General features: G+C 53.3%; 2 protein-coding genes across 5 annotated transcripts; both read right to left on the minus strand.

Moving 5' to 3' along the window:
* Positions 1 to 75: 75 nt before the first annotated feature.
* Positions 76 to 2,511, minus strand: PAQR7 (progestin and adipoQ receptor family member 7). Of its 2 annotated transcripts, none has more exons than XM_079325568.1 (2): positions 2,389 to 2,511; positions 76 to 1,324 (listed from the first exon to the last, which is right to left on the minus strand). In XM_079325568.1, exon 2 carries the CDS (start codon positions 1,283 to 1,285, stop codon positions 269 to 271), a length of 1,017 nt encoding a protein of 338 aa, XP_079181694.1. In that variant the 5' UTR covers positions 1,286 to 1,324; positions 2,389 to 2,511; the 3' UTR covers positions 76 to 268. The 2 variants fall into 2 exon arrangements, with proteins under 2 accessions (XP_079181694.1, XP_079181693.1); XM_079325567.1 differs by lacking the exon at positions 2,389 to 2,511 and adding an exon at positions 1,978 to 2,306.
* Positions 2,512 to 4,461: 1,950 nt separating this feature from the next.
* On the minus strand, positions 4,462 to 8,357 carry STMN1 (stathmin 1). Of its 3 annotated transcripts, none has more exons than XM_079325766.1 (5): positions 8,283 to 8,357; positions 6,761 to 6,831; positions 5,929 to 6,101; positions 5,104 to 5,295; positions 4,462 to 4,973 (listed from the first exon to the last, which is right to left on the minus strand). In XM_079325766.1, the coding sequence occupies exons 2-5, from the start codon at positions 6,771 to 6,773 to the stop codon at positions 4,905 to 4,907; spliced, it is 447 nt and encodes a 148-aa protein (XP_079181892.1). In that variant the 5' UTR covers positions 6,774 to 6,831; positions 8,283 to 8,357; the 3' UTR covers positions 4,462 to 4,904. The 3 variants fall into 3 exon arrangements, with proteins under 3 accessions (XP_079181892.1, XP_079181893.1, XP_079181894.1); XM_079325767.1 differs by lacking the exon at positions 8,283 to 8,357 and adding an exon at positions 8,161 to 8,207; XM_079325768.1 differs by lacking the exon at positions 8,283 to 8,357 and adding an exon at positions 7,168 to 7,293.
* Positions 8,358 to 18,739: the final 10,382 nt, after the last annotated feature.

Raw genomic sequence — 18,739 nt, forward strand, 5'->3', positions numbered from 1 at the left:
GCCTCTCCTTATCTCACGCTGGGAGACCTGGCAGCTTCCCAGAGCCTTCCCCAGCCCATCAGGGCACACAAAACATTGCGTTCCAACTGTTTATTCAGAGCTGAGCTGAACCCGTGTACCATTCTATGAGCAAGCTGGAACTTAGGCTGGATTAAAAAAGCATTAAAAGCATCTCGTTCACTCCCTAGAGAAAGCACTTGCTGAGTAACAGTTCATGAAGCAGCATCTGGAGGCTTGGGGCTGGATTGGGGCTGAGATCATTTGTTCTTTACTCTTCCTTGAGCTTGTTCTTCACTCTCTGGGCCATGTAGACAGCTGTGAGGACAGAGCAGGCGACAGTGAGGAGGAACAGGGCGGAGAAGTCGTGAGCCAGGTCCCCCTGCAGGGAGGAGTAGATCTCCCTCCTGCGCTCATAGTCCAGCACCACGGCCTCGATCTGCGCCAGCGTGCAGAGCACCAGGAACACGTGGAAGATCTGGTGGCTCTGCCCGAGGAAGTGGCACTTGCCGGGGAACCACTTCTCGGGGTAGGGATGCGAGAAGAAGAAGGCGCCGAGGAGGAAGAAGAGCACCTGGCAGCGGTGGTAGGGCAGGGCGGGGTCGGGGCGCTTGGCGCTGCCCAGGCGGTGCAGCACGGGGCTGATGTCCAGCAGGTAGGCCAGCGCCGAGGGCAGCTCCTGGCACAGGCGGCCGGGCAGCGCGCTGCGCGGGTGGAAGCGCAGCTTGGCGTAGCAGGAGCCGGCGCAGGACAGCCAGGCCAGCGCCGCCGCCAGCGGCAGGAAGAAGCCGCGGACGCGCCGGTGCCAGCCCGGCTCGATGGCGTAGTAGAAGTGGCCCAGCGCGCTGCCGTACTGGTACACCGCCACCCCCACGTAGTCCAGGAAGAAGAAGCCGTAGTGCCAGAACTCAGACTTGGCCTGCAGCAGGTGGGCCAGGCTGCTGAAGGTCAGGTAGGTGACGGAGGCGGCCAGGATGATGAGCAGGGGCCGGGCGTGCTCGTCCTGCCCGAAGTCCACGCGCTGCCGGAGCTGCAGCCAGCGCAGCAGCAGCGCCAGCGCGGCCGCCAGGTGCGACCACACGTTGACCAGCTCGTTGTGCTGCTGGAAGAGCGTGGAGAAGTAATAGCGCCAGGGCCGGCGCACGGGCCGGTAGCCGCCGTGGATGTAGGGCTTCCAGAACACCGGCGGCACCTCGGCGCTGCTGACCGTGCCCGGGGACGGCGGCCCCGGCAGCTGCCTCGCGTTGATGAAGAGCTGGCTGAGCTTCCCCGTCACCACCGTGGCCATGCTGAGGGCAAACTGCAGGTCCTTGCTGGGCAAAGTTGCCTTTGGGAAGGAGAGGAAGTTTTGCTGTGGGGTTTAAGTAGGGATTTTTAAAAAATCGAGAAAAGGGATAAGCAAATGCTCTGCTTGGGGTTTTCCCCCCTGGAATCCCCAACTACAGTGATGAGAAGGAGGCTGAAGGGAGATTTAAGAACTCCTGAGGTGTCTCTGCTGTGTGGGGAGCCCCAAGGACACGACACTGGGGTTAGGTGACAATAATGAACACACCAGAACACGACTCTGGGGTTAAATGACAATAACGAACACGTCAGTGCCTGGCTCACCCCCTTGCCTGTAGTTTGGGAACTTCTAAACAAACCAAGCATCCTAAACAAACCTCCCACTCCGGATTCCCCCTCCTGTAAACAGTTTGCAGTGTCTGTCTTTACAAATACCAGCAAATAACAAAGGCTGCAACTCCTGTGTTTGGAGTTTTACCTCCTTTTTTCAGCCCCCGATTTTCCAAGCAGAGTGAGTTCATCCTGTTGCACCACCAAGATCCAGCAGTGTAATCTTTGTGAGCAGGAATTTCATATTTATGTTTCAGAAGCTGCTGTCCTTACCCAGATAAAAGCAGCCCTGCCAGCTTGTTCAGCCTTTGCTTAAAAACTTAGTGAACAGAACATGCCCAAAATGAAATTCTCCCCCAGCTTTACCTGCTCTTGCTCAGACAAGTCCTGAAGAAAACCTGATTCACGTCCAGCTCCAGTGCTGTCCTGTGCCTCAACCCCTGGCAAGTGCCCTCATTTCAGGGACAGGAAAAGTTCTTCAAAGTTTGGGAACAGGAGGAGGTGGGGATGGGACTGTTTGTTTTAAAAAGCTTTGTAATTTCCTCATCAAAGTCAGGCCGTAACTCATTCCTGACTGAATCCAAGGGGCACAGATGAAAAAAAAAAAAAACAAACCCAGGCTCTTTTCTGCTCGATTTGCCTCCCAAATGCCCTTTGCCCATCTCGCCGGGTCAGAGAGGCCCCACATCCCAAACATCACCTCCCAGAGGGCGATCCCAACCCTGCCCTGGCCCCCTAAACCCCCCCAAAAGCTGCTCCAAAACCCACCCCACGAACCTCTTCCTGCTCCGAAACAACGCCGCGGCCAGAGGGTAAAAGCAGAAGCTGCGAGTTCAGCTGTTCTGACCTAAATTCCGCGGGCAGCTCGGGAGCAAACCCAGCCAGCAGAACGGGACTTGCCTCGCTCGGTGCCTCCAGGTGCTCCGGGCTCCCAAGGAGAAATCCCTGCGGGAATTTTGGCTGTGCTCGGGGAGATGCCGTGTCCGAAGCAGCCAAGCACGAGGCAGGAAGGGGAGCGGTGTTTATTTACATCAGCTCCTCCAAAACTTGTCGGAGCAGGATTTAATTTGCCGAGCTGTTCCCGACTACCGAGCCTTGAGCAACGCTCCGTTATGAAGGGAGCTCATGCTGGAAATCCTCCCTGTGCCTCGTCCTCGCAATAGCAGCGTGCACCTCCCCGAGCTGTCGGGAGCGCTGATCAGCCGCCTGGCGTTTCCTCCGCAGCGTTTCCTTTGCCCAGCAGCATCCACCCCTCCCGCTGAATTTTTCTGCGATGATAAAGACTCGCCCCCGGCTGTTGACATCCCTGTTTGCTCCCGCCACACAGCGGCACCAGCCTCCCCGAGCCTCCTAAAGCACACGCAGCTTTCATTTTCCAGCCACCGCGGGTTTCCTCCGGCTCCGATCGGCCCTGGATGGTTCATCCCGCGGGATGAGCAGGGTTTGGATCCCCCGGGGATCCCCCAGCCCCGCTCCGGTCCCGCCGCATCCCTCCCTCCCTCCGCAGGTGGAAGAAGCTGTGGAGCTTTTTTTGTTATTTTTAAGGAACCTGTTTCCAGCCCGGCTTTCCCCCGAGCTCTGCTCTGCTCATTCCCCTCCCTTACCCCGGTCTGGGGGTCACTGCTGTCCTCTCCCTCCTGCCACCCCCCAAATCCCCCCGAGCTCTGAGACCCCCGAGCCGCCGCAGCCCCAGCACAGCACGGCAGAGACGTGAAGCAGAAGGAAGAGGAGGCAACAGAAGGCCCCGCGCCGAGCTCTGACAGCTCTGGCAAGCCCAAACCTCGCATTTAGCATCCATTTGTGCTCCAGCACCATTTGGGGTTTGGCAGAGCTGCCATTCTCCTCCCCCACATTTGGAGAGAGGAGAAAAAGCCCCACACGGCATTTGGGACACTCTTTCCTCAGCAGGTAACTACATTAAAATGACGAAGTGGAGGGTTTGATGGCTGATTGAGCTCCCTCCAGCCTCCATTACACCGTGCCAAGGTTTCAGCCTTGTCTCAAAGGTCAGGGTGGTTTTGCTGCGCTCACCCTGCTGGCCCGTGCCCTCGGGGCTGTCGCTGTTGAGCCTCCCCAGCCGCAGTCCCCAGCAGGGAGCAGCACTCGCTCTCGGCACCTCGAGCGCTCCTGGAATCCCGCAGGGCAGGACCGGGGCCGTGTCCCACCGTTCCTCCCGGGATCGGCTCGGCAGCGCCCGCTGGGACACGGGAAAAGCTTCCGAGCTGAGGCTCCTTCTCCCTCTCACCCCACAGCCCAGAACTCCCTGAGTCACATAAAAAAACAATTCTCTACGGCTCCCCCATGCTCAGGTGCTCCAGGTATGGAGGTCACCTGAAAACAAACCCGGGAGCCAAGCCAGGATCAAGGGCAGAGGAAGGGCTGAGAGCGGTGGCACCGCGGGAGCTCTGCAGGGTTTTTGGGGAGGTGGGTGCTGCTGCTCCCAGCCCAGGTACCTGTGGGTGTGCTCAGGGGAAGGGTCAGAGCCACTTTGTTCCAAATCCACCTAAAAATGCTCTTTCCCCAGAACAGCTGGGGCTGTGGTGTCTGGGTGACACCCAGACAAAGCCAATTCCTGTCCCCCCGAGCCTGCCCTGGGGCAGCCCCACCCTGTCCCCCTGTGCCCCCAGGCAGGCTCCAGAGCCCCAGGGAACAAGGGCCGTTTGTTGGGATGTCCCCGGGGCACAGGGACACAAACAGCCGCAGCTGACACTGCCGAGGTGTCACACAAAGCTCTGATTGTCACAGCCACGGGACAAGGCTGGGCTCTGGGCACTGTGGCCCAGGGCAGCAGGAGCTGCTGCAGCCCTTTGCATCCACCCAGCCCTCGGCTCCTGAGGAAGGGAGGCAGGATAACAGCACTGTGCAGCTTTATTGAGTCACTCGGTTACAGCAGTATTTTAGCAGACTGGACAGTCAGAGAGTTTTGTTTGAAGTGTAACAGATATTCAGCATGGAACAGTTATTACAGATTCCTTGCACAAAGGTCTTACAGAGCTGATACAGTACTTGCTATCAACCCAGGAGCGAGTGCACTGGCGTAGAAAAGGATGCAACAAGAAGAAAAAGCTACACTGGAAAGACAACACTTTAGAAAAGTGACACATGGAAGGTCTCCCCTCTAGCCCCCAAAGCAAGTGTACAGTTTGGATCTAATTTTACAGTTCTACATCAGTTTCTAAGAAACTTAAAAAAAAAATATATATATATAACCGAACCAAAACCAAAGATAAAACCACTGGCCAGTACAGTCTTTGGATATTTGGAGGAGGGGAGAGTCAGTTTCCAGAAGGGAGTCAGTCGGTCTCGGCCTCACCAGGGTCTTTCCCTTCTTTGTTCTTTCGAACCTCTTCCACGTGCTTGTCCTGAAAACCAGCAGCAGGAGCTGTGAGAGGCAGGGAGGAGGAAAGGCTGCCCCAGCCCTGCAGAGCCTCCCCAGCTGTGGGGCTGGTTTTGGGGTACCTGCTTGCCCAGCTCCCCCCAGCCCACACCCACCTTCTCCCGCAAGCGCTCCAGCTTGGCGGCCATTTGTGCCTCACGGTTCTCTTTGTTGGCTTCCATTTTGTGGGTCAGCTTCTCCTCTGCCATTTTGCTGAAGTTGTTGTTCTCCTCGATGGCTTTCTGCAGCACCTCCTTCTCGTGCTCCCTCTTCTCTGCCAGCTGCTTCAGCACCTCTGCCTCGTGGGACTGGCAGGACAGGGAGCAGTGAGTCTGAGCCCCTCAGACGTTCTGTGCCCTGGGCTGCCTCCCCCCACGACCTGCACCTCACCAACCCACCTGCAATTACTTGCACATCTTGTTAAATGGGGTTTTTCTGGAGAGGGAACACTGATTTTGTTTTTTTTATTTCTTTTCAATGTTACAATTGACAGAGCTTCCCTTGGAGATGCTCCCCTCTCAGAGTGGTGAATCACTGGGATTCAGGTCAGGCTCACTTCCCTCACGGGCTCCAGGCTGCAGCCCCAGCCACATCTCTCATCACTCACACAATTTATTCCCCAGCTTCTCATTACAGAGTCACTGCTGCATTTTCTATGAGAAAATTCATCTGTTCTGGTGTTAAAAGGCAAGAAGAGCAGCTTCTTCCTGAAAGAGCTGCCCCTCTCAGCTATGTTTCCTCACAGTTTTTCTTCAAAATCTCTTTGAAATGAAAACCATGACCATAAAGCTCCATAAGAGCCCCAGGGATTTCATTACTAACTTCCATTAATACTCAATTTACCATTACAACACACATTTACCCCATGAAACAAATCCAAACCAGCCCCAAATCCCCCAAAACTGGTGGAGCAGAGCTCACTTCACCTGCTCCAGACTCACCTTACGTCTCTCCTCTGCTGCTTCCAGCTTCTTCTGGATCTCCTCCAAGGACACATCCTTCTTCTTTGGGGGAGACAGGGGGAACTCTGGCACGGCCTCTTTGGAGCGGGGGCTGAGGATCAGCTCAAAGGCCTGCCCAGAGGCTCTCTTCTCCAGCTCCTTCACTTGGATATCTGGCAATAGAGGGGGGAAAAGGCAGGAAAAAAAATCGGTATTTATGCAGCAACTGGTTCAGGGGATGTTAAAAACAGCCTTTCAAAATTCAGCATGATGTTCCCCAAGGACAGGAGTTTTGTTTTCAGCACAGCAATACTGTTGGAAAAAGATTAAAATTTCCTTTGCAATCCTTCCTCACCCAAGCACCTGATGTTTTAATTGAGCTTTCAACATCCCAAGTTGTGAAAGCAAGTTCATTAGTTCCAATCAAAAATCGTTCTCCCTCCAGCCACAAACCTGAGGATGAATTTCCAGGGTTTTGCCTGGAAGCTGAGAGAGACCAGAACCTAAAAAAAAAGATGTTTTTGATAAAATCTGCAGCAGGGCTCTCCCCCAGCCCTGCACAGAGTCAGCTGCAGCCTTGTGCTCCCCGAGATGTGTCGGTGACAGCCAGCTCTGAGCAGATGGCTGCAGGGAGCTGAACCCATCTGCTGCCAGACTCCTCTTTTGGGGTGTTTTCACAACCACCCAGCCTCACCCAAGATGGGAGGAAAGCCTGCTGACAGCAGCTTCTTCCACTAGATTCGGTTTTTAAGTTATTCCTGAAGAAATGAAGAGGCAAGGACAACAAAAAAAAACGAAGATACAAGAGCATTTAGCACAGAATTTTACCTACCAGAAGTAGCCATGGCCAAGAAAATAAGAGTCCAGAAGCCAAATCTGGGAGAAGGTCAGTCAGGTGAGTTCCTAGGTAACAAAGAAATGTTCTTTTCAACAGCTAGCACGGGGATCCTGCTCCTAATCAAAAGTGCCCAATACAATTAGAGCTGCTGAACAAAAGGCAGGCAAGGTAGGTCACTGCAGTCAGTGATGCCAGGCATTTTGTGGAGCTGCTGGGCAGTGCTGGGAATATTGGAGAGATTATGGAATTACAGGCACTGCAGGTGTGATATGGGAGCATCTTCAATCCGTTTTATTCCACCGTAGGTACTCGAACAAAGACCCCCGTTTTAGCACGGCGCTATGGGGATTTCAGTGCTCACACACACATAAAAGAGCTCGCCGAGTAAAAAAATGACGCACCACAGGACAGCACAGCCAGGATTCCTGCCACTCCCGAAGGATCTGAAATGTGCGCAATCGAGCTCATTTAAAATTCGCTTTTAATTGCGCAGCTCAAGTCAGATGCTTCACACCGCGGCAGACAGCGAGGGCGCACACCGCCCAGGATGCCTTGTAAAAAAAGGGGCGTCGTAAAAAAAAAAAAAAAATACGCCAGGAAAAAAAAAAAAAGTGTAGGAACGGTTAAAGGAAAAAAAAAATAAAAAAGGTTTTTTTTTTTTTTCGGGGGTTGGAGGGGCGCCGCTGCGGGCGGGGCCGGGGTGCGGAACGGGCAGCGCGAGCCCCGCCCCCCGCGCGGCCCCGGCCAATCAGCGGCGAGGCGGCAGCGCGCGCCCCGCCCCCGCCCCTCCAACCGCACCGAATTCAAACCGCCGGGGAGAGCGCGCGCGCGCCCGCGCGAGGGGGCTCGAGGGAGGGGGCGGGGCCAGCGCCAACATCCGGGCACCTGCCGCCCCCCGCCTCAGGTGCGGGGCCGCCCCCCCCACCCGCCTCAGCCCCTCAGGGGCGAAGGGGACGGGGAGCGCCGGGCAGCGGGACGGGGCCAGGGGGCTCCCCGAGAGTGCCCCGCGGCTCGATGGCGTCGGGCGCGGTCGCCCGGATACCGCCCCTTCCCCACTAACAATAGCGGGGAGGGGAGGGGGCGCCGCTGCCGCGAGTAGGGCGTCGCCCCTCGCTGAGGGACAATAGACACCCCCTTCCCCATAGCGATCGGAGCGCGAGGGGAACAGGGACACACATGAGGAATCCCCCCCAACACTGCCTCCCTTTCCTTTGTCACCGCGACGCTCCAAGAACCGGGCGGTGACGCGATGCCCGCGAGCGGGGACAAAAGCGACCGCCGCCCCGAACCCCTGCAAAGCGCTGCGCAGCCCCCCCCTCATCCTGACACCCACCCTCGGGACCCCCTCCGCCGCCCCCCATTAACGGTGCGCCGGACCCCTGTGAAATACCGACACTTTCCCCTTTCTTCCTCCGCCTTCTGGAGACGCGGAGAGCGCAACGGATGAGGGGGTCCGCGGCCGCGGCCCGCCCGTACTCGTTCCCCTCCCTCACCGGCAGCCCCGCCGCGCACCCACCTGCCCGCGCCGCCGCTCCGGCCACACTCCGCTCGCGCCCGCCCCGCCGCGCACAAAAGCGCCAAACAAAGGCACGTGACCCGCCCCGCCCCGCCCCGATTGGCCGAGCCCGCCGGCACGTGCCGCCCGTCGGGGGGGAAATGGGGGGGCTCGCGCCCACCCCCTCACGAACGCGCCCCCCTCCAACCGAACCCCCCGCCCTGGCCGCGCGGGGCATGCCGGGAGTTGTAGTTCGCCCCCGGCGGGGGGCGGCGGCCCCCGGGCAGGGCCGGGGCCGCGGGGACGAACCGCGACGACCCCCGGTCCTCAGGGACCCTCCGGCCCCCGGAGCCCCGCGTTGCGATCCCGCTCCTGCCCCCGGAGCTGCTGGGATTTGCTTTGTGTGTCCCACCCCGGCGGTGAGGGGGACGGGGGTGTCAGGGCCGGTGCTGCCCTCAGAAGTGTCCGGCCCAACAGGGGGAATGGTGGGAGCAGAGCTCTGGCTGGGATGAGCAGAGCTGTGGTCACCTCATGGCCACGGTCACCTCATGGCCATGGTAACCTCGGATCTATGGTAACCTCAGAGCCGTGGTCATCTCAAAACCATGGTCACCTCATGGCCATGGTCACCTCACGGCCATGGTCACCTCACGACCATGGTCACTTCACATCCAGGGTCACCTCATATCCACGGTCACCTCATGGCCACGGTCACCTCATGGCCATGGTAACCTCGGATCTGTGGTAACCTCAGAGCCATGGTCATCTCAAAACCATGGTCACCTCATGGCCATGGTCACCTCAGAGCCATGGTCACCTCATGGCCACGGTCACCTCAAGGCTATGGTCACCTCAAAACCATGGTCAGCTCACATCCATGGTCACCTCATGGCCACAGTCACCTCATGGCCATGGTCACTTCACATCCATGGTCACCTCATGGCCATGGTCACTTCACATCCATGGTCACCTCACAGCCATGGTCACTTCACTTCCATGGTTGCTTCACACCCATGGTCACCTCACGTCCATGGTCACCTCACTTCCATGGTCGCTTCACATCCATGGTCACCTCACATCCATGGTCACCTCACATCCACGGTCACCTCAGAGCCGTGGCCACTTGCCTTGAGACCTTGGTCACCTCACTGCCGTGGTCAGCAGCGTTAGGGCACGGCCACCTCAGGGCCACGATAACTTCAGGGCTCTTGGTCACCATCAGGATGACCACGGAGCCCCTTTGGTCACCCCGGGGCCACCACAGAGGCTCAGTGGCCCTGCAGTGTTTTGGTGGCCACGCCACCCTCTCCTTTGGGGAGCCAAAGCACATCCAGAATAAAAAAAAAAACCACCATTATTTGTGCAGATTCCATGGAATGGGCACGGAACTCCATGGATTGGGAGTGTTCCCCTCACCTCACTCTACAAACTTCCAACAGATCCTCTCCACATCCACATTTCCACACTAATGAATCCCGTGCAATTCCCGGCGTGGGTTCCACGCCAAAGTCAATGCACACAAAAGGCAGATGGGCACACGACAAAATCCTCCTGTACAGCCCCAGCCCACACCCTCCACACCCTCAACCCCAAAATAAATGACTTTCCTAGAACCCCCCCTTGCCATGCACCCTCTTAAACCCAAGGATTTTGCACCAAAAAGAGAGGAATCCTACCTTGAGGAAGGTTAATATTGTGACAGAAAGGCAGGAAGCTTTCAAAACAGAGATTATTTTAAACACTGGCCCTGTTTTTTTGCTGATCTGACGTCTATTTCCATGGAAACCACATCCAGCCGCCGAGCTGCTGGAATTGGGAGAGGCTCCTGCAGGAGTGGGATTGGGAAGAGCCATTTTCCAGCTGCCTTTTTTGGGATCCCAGCTCCAAAATCTGCAACCTGCTCGGCCCTTTGGGATCATTGCTGGCAGCTCCGTGGCCTTCCCAGGGAAAAAAAAACCATCCATGGCACAAAACACACGAGTTTTCCGAGGAAACATCTTGAGTGCTTGGATGAAAAGTGGGAGACAAAGCAGCCAAGAGCCCCTGCCACCAGCCTGTGTTTCTCTTTATAATTTATTAATTATCGCCCCTGCAGCCCAACAGTGTGTTGGAGGCTTTAATATTAATGCTTTTGAGGCAAATCAATGAGCTTATCCTGGGATGATCCCTGGATTTCCCAGTGGAAATGAGGTTTTCTGGGCTCAGGGTTTTTGGTTTGGTACCTGTGTGAGGGGCTTGAGTCAGTGCTCAGCCCCAGGGAGGGGAGGAGGAAATTTCCTTTACAGCCTTTGAAGGAGGGATGGAGGCTGAGAGAAAGCTCTGAGTGATGCCAGCACTTCCCAGCTGATTTTCTGGGGGAAAAAAAGGAAGGAAAAAATAAGAAAAAAAGGAGGAAAAAAAGAGACCTGACTGTAGCTTACCTTCCTTTGCAGATTGGCTTAAAATCCAAAAATATTTCCTTCGGGTAAGAACTCGGTTATGTAAGAGGAAACTTATTGACAGAGCTGGGAAGAGGATTTGGGATCTGGCATTTTCCATGCCCTATCTTTTAGGATGAGGCTCTTCCCCAGCCCCTTCACAGCACCTGTCACTGCTGCTTTTGATTTGAACCAAAATCTTTGAGCTCTGTTGTGACACAGAGGGAAAAACGAGCTCCCAGCAGGTGGAAAGACAGGGAGGCAATCTCATTTTTTGGCCTTGCTGCAAGAAGAGTGGTTTTATTTTTGGAGACTTCCATAAACCCCGTTTGTTTATGTGGCATTTATTTTCGTCTGATCTAGAGGAGAATGGAGTGTATGAAAAGCTTTTATTTAATTTGCATTTGATTTGTGTTTATTGACACATTTACTGCGGTTCCAAACAGACTCTTCCCTCCCTCCCCAGCATGTGGCTGTGGTAGTTTTTATCTACTGGATTCCTTACCCCCAACAAAAGCTTTTTTTGGGGGGTTTTAATTCCAGTTTTACCACTAAGAGAGCAGGCAGCAGTGGGAGAAACCTCCTCCAACACGTCACATTTAGCCCCAAAAACAGGTTGGAGTAGAAAATTTCAAACCATTTCAAACCCAAATTTAACATCAGAATGGATTTCTGCCGGTTGAATTCCTGCCTTTTGAGGAAAATAAAGGATCACAGCAGGACCTGCAGAAGATATTCCCAGAGCAGAACGGACAAGGGCTCTGTAAATTGGGAATATGAGCAGCACCCACCCCAAACTCTGCCCCTCTGTGCTCCAGGGGGGCTCAACCCCACCAAAAACCAACCCTGAGCCCCTCAGCTCCATCCCAGCCCACCCTGCTTGGGGTGAAATCCCAAAAATCCAGGTCTCCTCCTGTGGGTGTGAATTTGGGGCGTGACGTGATCAGATTCAACCCAAAGATTAAAAGCCTCTGCTCTGATGTGCTTATCAAAACACCCCACAAAGAGACTGACAGAATTAGGTGACAACCCAGCCCACGGCAGCTCTTTTAACTTGCAAAAATATTTAATCTCCAATAAGAAAATGTGGTTTCTGAGTGTTAAATTGCCAGCCTTCAGCACTGGTGCTGGTGGAGGGACTGACAGCTTGTTTGTTAATCACAGGATGTTTCTCAGCACCTTGGTTAGTGATACTTGGGAGGAATTCTGACAACAACGCTGAATTAGAAAATAAAAAAGTTTATTTTCAAACCAGAAATCCAATATATTGTCTAACCTGAGTGGATCAGTTTGGGAGATTTATTAACCAGCCTGCTGGAGGAGTCAGTATTTTAAAAAGAGCTCAGAGGTAGGGAAGGGCTACAAGATCCCTTTCAATCCACTCAATCATCCCAGAGGTTTTTTCCCAACTTAAAAAATTCTTGATCTTCAGATAAAAATGCATTTTAATCCAAGCACAGCCAAGGAGCCCACGGAACTGAGCAACAAACCAACATTTTTAGGGAGTGTCTCCCTCACAATGAAAGCTTTTCCACAGGCAGGAAACGTTTAAGGTAATTGATATTTGTTTACTGGAGGTGTTTAGGCTGGTACTATATTTATGCTGAAAAACACCATTAAGAAAATGTTCCCTTCTGAATAAATTTGCACTTCCCAACGCGCTGTTGGGAATAATTGAATTTTTGCAGATCAGACAGGTTGGTTTTTTTTTGAGAAATTCACTCGAAATCTGTTAATTCCTGCCTTAAATGAGATAAGGAAAAGAGCTGAGCACAGATGGCGACTGTGCCTGCAGCGACAGGGATGGAAATATCAATTAATTGCATTTATATTGGGGCAACAGAGCCCTGAAATGGCACCTTCACCCCTTCAGAGGCAGCCCCTGGTACCCAAACCTTGTGCTGGTGGGGATGACAAGGCCCTGGAGCACAACAAGAAGGGAAGATGTTAATGAGATAAAGACTTGATAAAGATATTAATGAATAAAGAGGCTGCAGGAACACTGTTTCCCTCCTAAAAAACACCCAAACAACAAGAAAGGAAGATATTAATGAGATAAAGACTTGATAAAGATATAAATGAATAAAGAAGCAGCAGGAACACTGTTTCCCTCCTAAAAAACACCCAAACAACAAGAAAGGAAGATATTAATGAGATAAAGACCTGATAAAGATATTAATGAATAAAGAGGCAGCAGGAACATTAATAAAGGTATTTGTGAATAAAGATGTTGCAGGAACACTGTTTCTCTTCTAAAAAATACCCAAACAACAAGAAAGGAAGATATTAATGAATAAAGAGGCTGCAGATGCATTAATAAAGGTATTGATGAATAAAGATGTTGCAGGAACACTGTTTCCCTCCTAAAAAAAAACCCAAAGAAGAAGGAAGATATTGAGATAAAGAGTTGATAGAGATATTAATGAATAAAGAGGTTCCAGGAACACTGTTTCCCTCCTGAAAAACACCCAAACAACAAGAAAGGATCACAAATAATAAATTCAGAGCTTCTCAGCTGCCTCCCCACTGCAGCAGGGTCTGGTTCCAGAATTCCCTTCCATCCTTCAAGCCCTGGGAAATGGGGATTTCCATCCCTGCTGCTCTGCACGGCCCCAGCCCCAGCTCAGCTGCACGGATTCCACAAGTTTTTTGGGAGCAGATGGCTGGGGAGAGGCAGGGGCGAGGGAGAGGCTCCATCACAAGCCCAGCTATTATTAGAGAGCAGAGGATTCACAGCAGCAGCTCCCAGCGAGGGGCTCTGCTCCTCTCTCCCCCTCCCCAGGACACTCCCAGCCCTGCAGGTGTGTTCTCTTCTCCTGCCCAAAACCAGGACAGGTCCGTGGGACCCCCATCCCCGTGTCCAGAAACACTTTTTGGGAGCCACCCTGGGGATCTCCTCACTCCCAAGCCAGCCTGGACTCATTTCTCTGCACCCTCTTCTCTCAAATTCTGCATTTCCATCTGGAGCTCCTGCTATAAACATCTCACTGAGGGTTCAGAAATAACTGAGCAGCACCCTGTGAGAGTGACAGAGCAGGGGGAGAGCTGGGCTTTGGGCTTTTTCCATGCTCTGAGCACATTCCCAGAGTGGAATCCCACTGCAGAAAAGGGGACAGGGGGATTGTGACAGGCACATGGAACAGCAGTGCATGGAGCAGCCATAAAATATTCAGCAGCCACAGAACATTCCAGCACGTTTGTCGTGGATCTTTGAAAATGGAGTGGGGTGGGGGGGAGCTGGAGGAAAGCTGGGTATAGCACTAATTACTCCCCAGCTCCTAATTAGTTGCTTGAATTTTAAAATATGGATTCAGCTCCAGCAGCAGCTCAGCAAGCCCATTGTGCTATTAATACTTCCCTGGCGTGATATGGTTAAAAATACTCCCAAGACAAAATGTGGCTTGGAAGTGTCACGAGGGGAGGAGTTGAGGGCTGGAAATCCTCTTAAAGGAATATGACTGCCCCAATATCAAATCAGCAAAATGAATGGGCTTGTGGCAGCCCCCACACTGAGCCTGTTCCCACAGAGAGCAAAGGGGAAAATAATTCCCAGTGCAGAGCTCTTGGGCCATCAGAAATCAGAGCAGAATCAGTGCACAGCCAGGTGGGAGCAGTGCTGTATATTTTATTTTATTTTATTTTATTTTATTTATATTATTTTATTTTATTTTATTTTATTTATTTTATTTATTTTATTTTATTTTATTTTATTTTATTTTATTTTATTTTATTTTATTTTATTTATTTGATTCTCCCCTTGTTTATTTTATTTTATTTTATTTTTCAGGAGCCCTCTCCTGCCTGGGGAACAGGTGGATTTGCAGGCTCACAGCACGAGGCTGAAGTTCTGGCCAAAAAAGCAGAATTTTGGAGTGTCCCCTCCTCTCCTCACAGCAGGAGAAGATTGAGCAGCAGCCACAGCTGATTTTTCCATGGAATATCTGTAGGTATTTATGGATGGGATCCCACAGGATTTGGGAGCCAAGGCAATGAGTCTGGGGTGGGGTTTATGGATTTTTTTTACTTCAGTCCAGATCTGTGTTTCCACATTTGAGATCCTCTCAGGACAAGGAGCAGCTCCCCTCCTGTCTGCACTGACAATTCCATATCCAAATGGGTTAATTCCTGACAATTCCATATCCAAATGGGTTAATTCTGACAATTCCATATCCTGGGTTAATTCCTGTCATTCCTTCCCTGGAATCTCAGCAATACCAGCACAGGAACCTGCACTTAACATTTGCCCCTTGCTTTTTGATCCCTTTTCCCCGCTAATAATTTGAGATCAATATATAAATTAAAAGACAAAAGAACCTGACACATCCACTGTGGCTGGGAGAACAGACAAAGCCACACTTTTCTGGTGGGAAAAAAAACCATCCATCTTTTGTACAATAAACCAGCAATCTGCTGCTCCACGGCAAAACCAACACCTTGAGAGGCAGCCTGGTGTGATGGGCAGCACAAAGGCTTTGTTTTAATTAAATTAAAAATGAAAACAACCCCCAGCCAAGGCCTTGGGTGTTGTCAGAGGGTGGTGTTTGGGGGATGAGGCAGCCTGAAAGATTTGGGGGCTCTGGTGTCAGCCAGGGAGGGATCTTGGCAATCTCAGCACCATTTTCTGGGGTGTAAAAAATGAGCTAAAGGGTTAAAAAGGAGGATTTGGGGTGTCCTGCTCAGCCAGCTCCCCACTTTGCATCCCAGTGCAGGGAGAGGTTCAGGCACAGGCTGAGCTCAGCCTGTCCTTCCTAACATGGGGGAAAGCTGGATCCAGCCCAAAATGCATCGTTTCAATCTGTCTCTGTGGCTTTTTCAGAGCACAGACACCTCTCACAGCCCCTTCTCTCCCTCAGTTTCCCTCCTCAACCCTTTTCCCCCCCTGTTTATTCAGGAATTATCCCTGGGGAAGCAAGAGATGCTCCAACACAAAACGGGGTTTCTGCCACAGAGAGAAAACAGCTGGAAAAACCAAATTGTGCCTCCAAAATCCCTAGAGGGAACAGGAGCCCTCCTGGGGCTGCATTTTGGGGGGCATAAAAGGGGGAGCAGCAAGACTGCAGATCAAGGGTCTGTCCTGTGGGAGGAACTTGGGAAGATTTAAAAGTGGAGCTGAATCAACCCCTCGTGACTGGAGCATCCAGGCTCCTCAGCTGGGGATGAAATGATAAAAATTCACTTCAGAGAGAAAAAAAAAACTTGATTTTCCTTCAGGATCTCACCCAGAGCAAAGCTGTGATTTTTCAAAGCAGGAAAGCAAGTGAAAGCTCAGGAATTAAAGGGATTCAGGGAATTCTGCTCAAGGAGATGCTGCTGGGGCTGCACCTGTGTCCAGGCTGCTCTTTGGTGCTTTTCTACTCCAACCTGTTTTTGGGGCTAAATGTGATTTGTTGGAGGATGTTTCTCCCACTGCTGCCTGCTCTCTGAGTGGTAAAACTGGAATTAAATCTTAAAAAAAAGCTTTTGGTGGGGATAAGGAATCCAGTAGATAAAAACTACCACAGCCACTGGACACTGAACCCCAGAGCTCCCACTGGGCCCTGCACACTGTGAATCCAAACCTCACTATTCCCCTTAAAAACACAAATAAAAATAAAATCAAATCAAATCCCCAACAAAAACCACGAGAGCCTCACGGTGATTGCAAGGAGGTTTAACACGTAGCTGGATTTGCATTAATTAAACCAAGAGGGAAGCTCCAATTGAGCAAAGGAGGTTTTCTGGAAATGGCAGCTGGGGTTTGCTGCAGGGATGGAGCTCCCGGGAGGGAGGGCTGGGGAGCAGGAGGCTCCGGGATGGGAGATGGAGGAGCTGGGGCTGTGCTGACACTGGGGGATTTCAGCAGGAGTGGGAGAGCCCGGAGAAGCCGTGGGGAAAAAGAATGTGCCCATTCACAGCCCATGGAGGCAGCACGGCTGTGAGGGGAATATCAATGGGCAGCGCCGTTTGTTTTGCTTGGGATTGTTTGGTTTGGTTTCGTTTTTAATTTTTAAAGCCACAGGTTTGAGTATCGGGTTTGGAACACCCACCCTGTAGCTCCACAAAGGAACGGGGCTGGTGTTTCCTTCCCACATCCCTGAGAGGCAAAATCCCTCTGGATTTGGGGCAGAGTTCATCCAAACCCCAGCCAGAGCCCACCCTGGGACCACCTTAACCTCTGCTTTGGCCACAAAACCTGCCAGGGTGGCACAGGTGGGGTGGCAACCCCCAGAGCATCCTCTGTGCCCCTGGGGATGATCCCAGAACCTGTCTGGGGAGCAGCAGAGCAACCCCAGCCCTTCCCAGCCCCTCTCAGAGCCCCCCAGCCCCTCTCAGAGCCCCCAGCCCCTTCCCAGCCCCTTTCAGAACCCCCAGCCCTTCCCTGCCCCTCTCAGAGCCCCCCAGCCCCTCTCAGAGCAACCCCAGCCCCTTCCCTGCCCCTCTCAGAGCCCCCCAGCCCCTCTCAGAGCCCCCAGCCCCTTCCCAGCCCCTTTCAGAACCCCCAGCCCTTCCCTGCCCCTCTCAGAGCCCCCCAGCCCCTCTCAGAGCAACCCCAGCCCCTTCCCTGCCCCTCTCAGAGCCCCCCAGCCCCTCTCAGAGCCCCCAGCCCCTTCCCTGCCCCTCAGAGCAATCCCACCTAGTTGGGGTTGGGGATGTGCTGCCTTTGGGCTGGGGCAGGGTTAATTCCCGTGCAGTGCCCGGGCTGGGGCTGGGTTTGGGTTACAAAGAGGTTTTGTTGTGTCTGAGCAGCCTTTGAACAGCTCCAAGCCCCCCCTGCTCCTGTGTCACCCCCAGGGATGGGGCTGGGGGAGCACAGGGACTTTGGAGGGGACACAGCTGGGACAGTGACCCCGGCTGACCCCGGGATATCCCAGGAGGGAAAAGGATGAAGGGAGGAGCACTGGGGGTGATGGGTTTGTCTCTCCAGCTCACTTTTGGAAGTGGCTGAACCCATGGGAAACAGGGAATGAATTCCTGCCTTCCCCAGCTTTGCTTTCCCCGTTAAACCTCCTTTAGCTCAACCCAGAGCTTCCCTCCCTTCCCCATCCCTGTATCCCACCCCTGTATCCCTGTATCCCTGTATCCCACCCCTGTATCCCATCCCTGTATCCCTGTATCCCTGTATCCCTGTATCCCTGTATCCCTGCATCCCTGTACCCCATCCCTGTATCCCATCCCTGTATCCCTGTATCCCTGTATCCCTGTATCCCATCCCTGTATCCCTGTATCCCACCCCTGTATCCCTGTATCCCTGTATCCCTGTATCCCTGTATCCCTGTATCCCATCCCTGTATCCCTGTATCCCTGTATCCCATCCCTGTATCCCTGTATCCCTGTATCCCATCCCATCCCTGAGAGGAAAATGAGGAGAATTCCCTTCGAGGGAACTCTTCCTGCACCATCCATCCCACAGGGAACACGGCAGCAGGGGCGGGGGGGTGTCTGCCCTCCCCCAGCCACCTCGACGCTATTTTTTTTTTTTTTTCCCCTTGGAATTCTTTTTCTTCAGAGGATTTTCCTGGCAGGATTTTCCTCCGGAGGCACAAACCCTTTGTGGTTTTCCAGCTCTGGCAGGGGGAGCAGAGGGGTGCGGAGGGCAGGAGGATGCCTGGGTGGGGAACGAGCAGCTCCCCGAGAAGTGAAGGGTTAAAGATGCTGCTCCCCCTCCCCAGCGGAATTTCCAGCCTGTCTCAGCTGTGCCAGCGCGGCTGATCCCGGCAGGAAAATGGGATTTGATTTCTGCAGCAGGCACTGTCTCTCACGGTTAGACCGGGACCTGTCGGGCTCAGCCGCGCCATTTGTCACATCCAGCGACCCTGAATGTCCCCAGCCAGCCCTGTCCCCGCGGGCGCCACAGCCCAGCCCGAGCCCGGGGCGAGACACGCGGCTGTCGGTGAAAAGCATTTAAAAATTGATATCGGGAAGGCTTAAAAGCGACGGGGTCTTGTGGTTCTGTTCACAGCAGCCCTTGGTGTGGAGGAGACTTTGGAAGATGATGTCCTGTCAGCTCGGGGTGTCCCCTGTCCTGCGGGTGTCCCCTGTCCTGGGGTGTGTCCCCTGTCCTGGGGTGTGTCCCGTGTCCTG

The sequence above is a fragment of the Erithacus rubecula genome (assembly GCF_903797595.1).
Source record: "Erithacus rubecula genome assembly, chromosome: 23".
Taxonomy (NCBI): Eukaryota; Metazoa; Chordata; class Aves; order Passeriformes; family Muscicapidae; genus Erithacus; species Erithacus rubecula.

Bases quoted from the DNA above. Each gene is read 5' to 3' on its own strand.
- PAQR7 (XM_079325568.1), bottom strand. From the start codon at position 1,285: ATGGCCACGGTGGTGACGGGGAAGCTCAGCCAGCTCTTCATCAACGCG.
- STMN1 (XM_079325766.1), bottom strand. The intron at 5,296-5,928 runs GTGAGTCTGGAG...CTGTCCTGCCAG, and splicing joins CAGCAGAGGAGAGACGTAAG to TCCCACGAGGCAGAGGTGCT. The intron at 4,974-5,103 runs GTGGGTGTGGGC...GCTGGTTTTCAG, and splicing joins TGGAGCGCTTGCGGGAGAAG to GACAAGCACGTGGAAGAGGT.